This window comes from Pterocles gutturalis, unplaced genomic scaffold, assembly GCF_000699245.1.
Source record: "Pterocles gutturalis isolate BGI_N339 unplaced genomic scaffold, ASM69924v1 scaffold47828, whole genome shotgun sequence".
NCBI lineage: Eukaryota > Metazoa > Chordata > Aves > Pterocliformes > Pteroclidae > Pterocles > Pterocles gutturalis.
The window spans coordinates 1,410-9,765 of record NW_010119780.1 but is presented as its reverse complement, the minus strand read 5'-3'; the positions used below and the strand labels follow the sequence as shown (position 1 = coordinate 9,765).

At 48.2% G+C, this 8,356-nt stretch overlaps 1 protein-coding gene across 1 annotated transcript in view; it reads left to right on the top strand.

Annotated features, from left to right (window-relative positions):
• Positions 1 to 2,081: 2,081 nt before the first annotated feature.
• The window catches only part of LOC104464075 (B-cell CLL/lymphoma 9 protein-like), a gene marked incomplete at its 3' end in the record, with an annotated part of 6,501 nt that continues 226 nt past the window's right edge, over positions 2,082 to 8,356 (top strand). Inside the window, exons 1-5 of the mRNA XM_010076668.1 lie at positions 2,082 to 2,333; positions 3,934 to 4,241; positions 5,154 to 5,343; positions 5,832 to 5,931; positions 6,359 to 8,356. The exon at positions 6,359 to 8,356 is cut by the window's right edge and continues 226 nt beyond it. Of these exons, the coding sequence (XP_010074970.1) occupies positions 2,281 to 2,333; positions 3,934 to 4,241; positions 5,154 to 5,343; positions 5,832 to 5,931; positions 6,359 to 8,356 (2,649 nt within the window). The remainder of the gene's footprint in view (positions 2,334 to 3,933; positions 4,242 to 5,153; positions 5,344 to 5,831; positions 5,932 to 6,358) is intronic.

The window sequence follows — 8,356 nt, the reverse complement described above, 5'->3', positions numbered from 1 at the left end:
TCTCATTGCACTGTGCAAGACTGAGTCTGAGAAAATTCTCATCTTATAATAAAAGGTAACCTGATAATACATAAATATCAAAAGTAGAAGAGTAGAGGATGAAACAAGTAGAATATTTGAGTTCATCACACAGGCATCTACATCGTGCTTTTAGCATTAAGCTCAACTCACTTTAATGCTATTGTTTCTTTTTTTTTTTTTACCTGAAATTCAGCGTATTTTCAGTCATACCTTCACCTTAAGTGAGGACCCCAAAGTATCACTGGGTTCCACTGACTTTTACAGATGCATAAATATCTTTTGAAAAGGGGAGTTGGGTGCTGTTGATAGTGTTATGATTTTGTTGTCAAAACAGACATAGGAGCCAAATTTGCATGCAAAGATTTAGATACTTGTGAAGGTGTTCTTTCCTGTCGTTAATGTACCTGTATAGCACCAGCTCCAATTACAGCACGATAGTAGTAACAATAGTAATACAGTAACTCCAACTTTGTTCTCAAAATCAGTGGGATAACCAGCTGATAGCCCCAGAGAGGCATGTGGATCCTGTGGAGTGTGTGGCTCAAACTGGAGTTCATCTGATTGTGCCTAACAGGAGGCATTAAAAATGAGACCTTTATTGCAGAACCATTCCCTGCATTAGTGGCTTTGTGCAGCATGGTGGAGGTGAGAATAGGGAGCAGGATGATTTCTCTGGCTCATGAAGGAGGCACGTGGTAGAGAGGAGAATTTTTGGAGGTGATGCTGAGCTTCATGGAACAACTGCAGTGTGGAGCACTATCATGTTAAAGTACAGCAGCGCAAAGTTACCAAAAAGTGTAATGGCATAGCCTCACAACAGGATAAATTTGGGTAACTGGAAAACCGTGGTGCTCAATACTACAAGTTACTAATAACTCTTTGTCCAGAGGTGGTCACATAGTACCTGTGTTCTCTGGTGTCAGTGTGTAAGCAAACCAATTTTTGTTTTCTAAAGGCAGTTTGAACAGTAGTTTCTTCATAAAATTCAAGGTGCTCCCAGTCTAGTGAGATTGATTTGGTTTCATTTGATATGTACAGAAAGAAACTGTGTCTTTGGTGAGAAGGAATACTGGGAATATTTACATTTGAATAATATTTAACTAGCAATGCTTAATACATTAACAATAAATCTTGGTTAGATTCTAAATTAAGTGGATTTGCATCTGAGTAGGTGAGATGAACAGGAGAGATTTTGTTGAAGCATAAACAAAACCGAAATTTGTTCCAAAATAATTTAGCCCAAAGAACGTAAACAATCATGTTCAATAGTTTCCTCCTCCAGAAACAGTTTTATGTGCCTTATTGCCTATGTCATGCATACTCTTTCTTAGAAAGAAGCTGAAAAAGTGCCTTTTTTTTTTTTTTTTTTAAGTCTCAATAGTCTGTATAGTGTGGCTGAGCAAATTTAGAGGGGTAGTTCTCTAGTGATCTTTTGTTCTTTCTAATAGATACAATGAGTGACTAACCTGGTATTTTCAGAGTAATCACAGCATAGCTGGTTTCTTATAGGTGGTCAGGAAGGCATTTTATTTTATTTTGCTCCCTTTGAGCAACTCTTAGTACACAACATTGAACATATGTCTGGTTATATTGGACCAAGGAGACAGAAAAGATTTGAGCAGAGTTTATGTTCTTAAGATATATCAGATTACAGCCATTCACGGGGGAATTCTGGGTAGCTAAGTCATGTTGAGGATTTGTAATTTTGGCTTCCTACTGACTTGCTGTGAGGTGTGTTCAAGCTGAGCACAGATGTGGAATCAAAGTCTCCAGATATGAGGCGCTTCCCTGTTTTGTTGACTCCAGAGTGATTTGCTTTGGGTGAAGGGAGGATGGCCTCACTGCCCGTAAATTGAATGGCTGGCCAGGGCTGCCTCTGGTTTGAAATACACAGCTGTAGTGAGCCATCTGAAAGCTCTACCATTTATTGCTTCACACTCGACACATTGGCTTGGAAAGTTCCTCACTGGTTTTCTTGTCTCTTCTTGTGGGCTGATTTTGACAGTGTGCCCTGGAGATGCGAGACTTCCTCTGGGCAGCAGGAGGCACGTGTCTAGAGAATGCTGGAGCTGCAGGAGGGAAGCGCCCAGTGCAAAACCAGAGAGGAGCAAAGAGAAAAAAGGCAAGCAGACAGCCAGCATTGAGAGAAGCGGGTGGCAGAAAGTGCTTCGACGCTGCCTCTGGCAGCACGCTCCCCAGAGGAACTTGACAAGAGCCCATCTGCGTGTGTGTGAGACTGTGAGCTCAGGATTTCTGTCAATGCATTCCAGTAACCCCAAAGTGAGGAACTCCCCGTCAGGCAACACACAGAGGTAAGGAAAAGAGCCTGCAGTCAGCTGCTCTGCATTGGTGTATGATGCTGTCCCTGCTCTGCTGCAGGATTAGCCAAGGACTGGTGCATGTGACTTACTGGTCGTCCTTTGTGCTCCCATTGGACCTGCTGCATACCTGAGCGCTGGCTGCACAGTGCTGATGAGCCTCCATGTTAGCTAGGCTTAGGATGAGCTGAAAGCTGTAAACCCCTGAGGTGGGGATTCTCCATTCCTCATGCCCTCCTCCCTCCCGTCAGGTGCCTGAATAGGCTGTAGGAGAGTAAACATGCTATTTCTATCTGTGTGTTTTGTGTTTTTTTTTTTTTTTTCTTCCTCTTCTAATTATCTGTTTCCCCGAGGGGTAGTTGGGCAGCAGAAGGTCTCTCTGTCTGTAGTTTTTCACAAGTTTCCTCCGTATTATTGGCCTGAACAGCCTGGAGAAGTGATCGACTGTGCACTGAGATCCTCTGCATCACTCACCTGCCAGTGCAGGAGGTCAGCATCTCTCCACTAATTCGGAGGGGGAAAAATATGGAAGTGAAGCAACGTCTAGGGACTTACAGTGGTTTGATTGACAGCACTTTCCAGTTTGATTATTTACCCCTAGAGGTCATCTGGAGCTTAAGAGTAATTCAGAGGGAATGCTTCTGAGTCAGATGTCTGTCCAAAGGAGGAAATGGCTCGTGTGAGTCCTACAGTGAGGATGTTAGCAAGCGCTGCAGGTTGGAAGTGGCAGTGATGATGGGAAAACACAATGCAGAAGATCCAATAGCAATGCAGTAACTGAAGGGAGAGGAGGAAAGGGTGGCTAATAGGTCTGTAAAACCCAGAGGAACAAAATATTTTTAGGATGCAATTTGCTGAATGGAAGAGGGAAGGAAAGACTCTGAATTTCCTTTGGCAAATTAAAGAAGCTTCATCTGCCCCATTTTGCAGGAGTGTGCAGGGAGATGGTATCCTTCTCTTTCCTCATTGAGAGGCAGGTTGTAGCTAGTTTAATTGTTTTCACGGTCAGAGGTTCGTGTTTTCCTGGCAGCTCGCCCCAATGTATGATGAATGCTGCAGTAATGCTGGGTTTTCCTTGTGCTCCCTGTAGAACTGGATACGGAGGTGCAAATGAGGGGGGGGCTGGGGGAGGAGGAGGAGGGTTGTCTGCCCTGATCAGAGCTGCAGCATATAGTTGGGGTCCAGGAGAGTGGTGAGGTGAACTTTATTGTGCCTTGTTTGTTTACTCTGAGCTGGTCTTGGTGTGAGACGCTTCTCTGTGCACATAGAAACCGTTGTCTTTATTGACAGAAGCCCCAGAGGTAGGACCTCATGTGACAGTAGTTCCTGGGATCTGGCAGGTCTGTAGCTTGCCCTGGTGCCTTCTTGAGCAATGAGATCCCATCTTGGATAATAACCCTTTCAGGGCACGTTCAAAAGAGTACCTGCATGACTCTAAGCTTGCAGGCATTTTTTTATTTGTCAGCAATTGTCTTAGCTTGCAAAGGTAGCAGTGGTTGTTTCTGCTTCTATTTAATCTGTTCTGTACAGGGTTGAATGAATCCATGGTGTGATTTGTCACCTTCTTCTTTTCCTTTTTTTCCTCTGTCCCCAGTAGCCCCAAATCAAAGCAGGAGGTGATGGTCCGTCCCCCTACAGTGATGTCCCCATCTGGCAACCCCCAGCTGGATTCCAAATTTTCCAACCAGGGCAAACAAGGGGGCTCCACCAGCCAATCCCAGCCCTCTCCCTGTGACCCCAAAAGTGGAGGTCATCCCCCCAAAGTGCTCCCTGGCCCAGGTGGGAGCATGGGGCTGAAGAATGGAGCTGGAAATGGTGCCAAGGGTAGAGAGAGGAGCATTTCAGCAGACTCCTTTGAACAGAGGGAAGCTGGGACTCCTAATGACGACCCTGAAATCAAAGGTATGTTTGCTAGGATTCCTGTGCAAGTACAGGTAATTAGTCTGAGTCCTCTGTGAGATGGAGAATCCCTATGCAAGTGTTTGCGAAACATTTACTTGTCTGGGGTTCTGTAAGTTCCAGCCAATGAAGTCTAAAGGTCTTGAGAGCAGGCGGAGAGGTTGTCATAGCTGCCATTGGTAAATGTCCTGTTCATGCTCAGTTAAAGTGCAGACCTGACTCTGGTGGGAAAGTTCCTTTGTAACTCTGAAACTCCCCGGGAGGATTTGAAAGTACAAGTGCAACCTGTTGCTTTCGTTATGGCCTTTGGCCTTTCAGGAACTGCTCTGTTGTAACTGGGGTTTTGAACAATATGCAAGTCTGTTTTGTCAACACAGATACATAACCCGTAGCACCCTGACTGGTAACACAAGCCTGAGAGTTGGGATTTCTGTGTTCTGTTCCTGGCTCCTGGCTCGGTTACCTCTGTGAGGCAGTGCAAAAACAGACTAGATGTGCAGTTGTCTCTTTCCTTTGTTTGTCCATTTGCTAGGTCACCTGGATAAGGTGGCTGAAGGGGAAAACAAGGCAAATTTTTGCACAGAGTGTTCTCCTTGGGCAGAGACACGTTTATATTTGTTCATTTTAGTGTGTAGTTTTTCTGCTATTCTGCGTGGCTATTAGAGAATTCAAAGGGACCAGCTCTAGGAACTGCCAGTTGCCTTGGAAAGGGACAAGATGAACTTTCTCCCAGCAGTACCCATAGGGCAGCATGGCATTAGAGGGAAGATACATGGTGTAATAGAAGATTTGCCTTTAGTGGTGCTTGAAGGAGAAGCAGGAAATTTCAGAGGAGGAAAAGCTCTGGTCAGTTTCCAGACATGGCTTCCAAAGAGCTGAAGTGATTCTCCTCTTTCCTTCTTTCTAACTTTCCAGACTGCAATTCTGCTGATCATGTGAAGTCCCAGGATTCTCAGCACACACCACACTCCATGACTGCTTCAAATGCTTCAGCCCCAAGGTCTTCCACACCTTCCCATGGCCTGACTGCTGCTTTAGAGCCAGCAAGTGGGCAGAAGACTCCATCCAAAGTGGTTTACGTCTTTTCTACTGAGATGGCCAACAAGTAAGTAGGTAGATGCCTGAATGTCTTCAGGGAGCAGGGCTTATATTTTTGCTCCCTTTTTGAGAGATTCTCAAGTGCACTTTCTCCTTTAAGTGTGTTCTTGTAGCAAAAAGTCATTACTTGTTTTGGGGATGCTGAAGAAGCTTCAGTGGAGAATGTCACTACCTCTTACCTTCTGAGAAGTGATTACTTGTTCCTCCAAGATGTGGTTTGGTTTTTCTTTTTGTTTTGTTTGTTTGTTTGTTTGCAAATGCTGATAGATATTGTTTTGCAATCCATGCAGTGAGTAGCAGCTAGGATGGCTTAAACTGAGACATTAACCCTGAATGGTGATGAGCTGGTAGATGGAAGCATTTTTCTTTTGCTACTTATCTAGATCGAGATATGTGTCTTTCTCCCTTCTGCCAGATGAAGGATAGAAGGGAGGGTGGTTAAGAAAAATTGATTCTTAGCTTCAACTGGATATGTGCGTCTGTCTGTCTTTGCAGGGCTGCAGAAGCTGTGCTGAAGGGACAGGTGGAAACCATCGTGTCCTTTCATATCCAGAACATCTCAAACAGCAAAGCGGAACGAAACACTGTACCCTTGGTAGGAAATACCTGCATGTGGGTGGGAAGGGAAATGGTAAATGTGCTTGTGTGATTCAGAGAGCTAGATGATGATTTACACTGAAATAAGTTTTAGGGTGGAAGAGAGAGACAGTTGTTATTCTAGCCTTCTGCAAATAAATGTCTTGGATCATCCAAAGAAGAGCTTGAGTCTTGCAATATTTGTGTAGTATATTTCCAACCCATTGCTCATGCTGAGCTAGCACAGAAGCAAGGGGTACCTGTTGTAATGCTTGAGCAAAATAGGTTTCTGCATGACCAAGATGCTGCTCTGTAATAGCTGCAAGAAGGCTACCCTTGCAAAGTGTGGGCTGGGGGGATTGAGACAGGATATTTCGTTTGCACCGCTGCTTATGTGGCAAGGCTGTAAGAAGAGCAAGTTGACAGCATGTGGCTTTCTCTTGCAGAACCCCCAGATCACTGCCCTTCGGACTGAACCCAAGCCCCTGCCGCAGCCCCAGCCCCCAGCTGCCCAGGACCAGAACCCTCCCCAGAACGCCAAAATGCAGCCGACTCCACCTGTGTCAGCACCGGTATCCAAATCCACTGGTCCCCCATGTCCCATAGATCAGGACAGTCCCAGCGTGGAAAGTAAAGTGATGTCTGTGGGCAGCCCTGCCAACTCTACCCCCTTGCAGACAGAAGGATTTGGGCAGAGTTCGACCCCCAATAATCGAGCAGTTAGCCCAGTTTCCCAAGGTAGCAATAGCTCCGCTGCAGACCCCAAAGGACCCCCCCAGCAGGTGTCTGGTGGGGACCCATCCAGTTTGGGTGAGAATCCAGATGGACTGTCACAGGAGCAGCTGGAGCATCGAGAACGCTCGTTGCAGACCTTGAGAGACATACAGCGCATGCTCTTCCCTGATGAGAAGGAGTTTGCGGGAGGGCAAAGCGGGGGGCCACCCCCAAATGCTGGGGTACTGGATGGTCCCCAAAAGAAACCTGAAGGGCCAATACAGGCCATGATGGCTCAATCCCAAAGTTTAGGCAAAGGGTCAGGGTCTCGGACAGATGGAGGGGCTCCGTTTGGCCCTCAAGGACACAGGGACATGCCCTTTTCCCCAGATGAAATGGGGCCACCACCAATGAACTCACAGCCCGGACCTATAGGCCCGGACCACCTGGACCACATGACTCCCGAGCAGGTGGCCTGGCTCAAGCTGCAGCAGGAGTTTTATGAGGAGAAGAGAAGAAAGCAAGAGCAGGTGGTTGTGCAGCAGTGTTCCCTGCAGGACATGATGGTCCATCAGCACGGGCCTCGTGGGGTGGTCCGAGGTCCTCCCCCTCCCTACCAGATGACCCCTGGGGAGGGCTGGGGACCTGGGGGTCCAGAGCCCTTCCCTGAAGGCATGAACATGTCACACTCTCTGCCTCCCAGGGGCATGGCCCCTCATCCCAACATGCCTGGGAGCCAGATGCGCCTGCCTGGTTTTGCAGGAATGATGAACCCTGACATGGAGGGCCCCAGTGTCCCGAATCCCACCTCCCGGCCTGGGCTTTCAGGAGTTAGTTGGCCAGACGATGTGCCAAAAATCCCAGATGGCCGAAACTTCCCTCCTGGCCAGGGTGTCTTCAGTGGCCCTGGCCGAGGGGAGCGGTTCCCCAATCCGCAGGGCCTGCCCGAAGAGCTCTATCAGCAGCAGCTGGCTGAGAAACAGATGGGCCTCCCTCCTGGCCTGAACATGGAAGGCATCAGGCCTGGCATGGAGATAAACAGAATGATGCCCTCCCAGAGACACATGGAGCCTGGGAACAACCCCATCTTCCCTCGCATGCCGGTGGAAGGGCCAATGAGCCCCTCCAGGGGGGACTTCCCAAAAGGAATACCACCACAAATGGGCTCTGGCAGGGAGATGGAGTTTGGGATGGGTCCTGGCAGCATGAAGGGAGACATGGGCATGAATGTCAGCATGGGCTCCAACCCACCCCTGGTCCCTCAGAAGCTGAGGGAGGCAGGAGTTGGGCCAGAAGAGATGATGAAACTGCGCCCCGGTGTCTCGGAGATGCTCTCCTCTCAGCAGAAAATGGTGCCACTGCCGTTTGGGGAGCACCCGCAGCAGGAGTATGGCATGGGTCCCAGGCCTTTCCTTCCCATGTCTCAGGGCCCAGGAGTTGGTCTCCGAAATCTCAGAGAACAGATCGGGCCTGACCAAAGGACTAACAACCGGCTCAGCCACATGCCGCCACTACCTCTCAATCCCACCAGTAACCCTAATAGCCTCAACACTGCTCCCCCTGCGCAGCGCAGCCTCGGCCGCAAGCCCTTGGATATCTCCGCAGCTGGTCAGGTGCATTCGCCAGGAATCAACCCCCTGAAGTCCCCCACGATGCGCCAGGTCCAGTCTCCCATGATGGGGTCCCCCTCAGGGAACCTCAAGTCCCCTCAGACACCCTCCCAGCTGGCA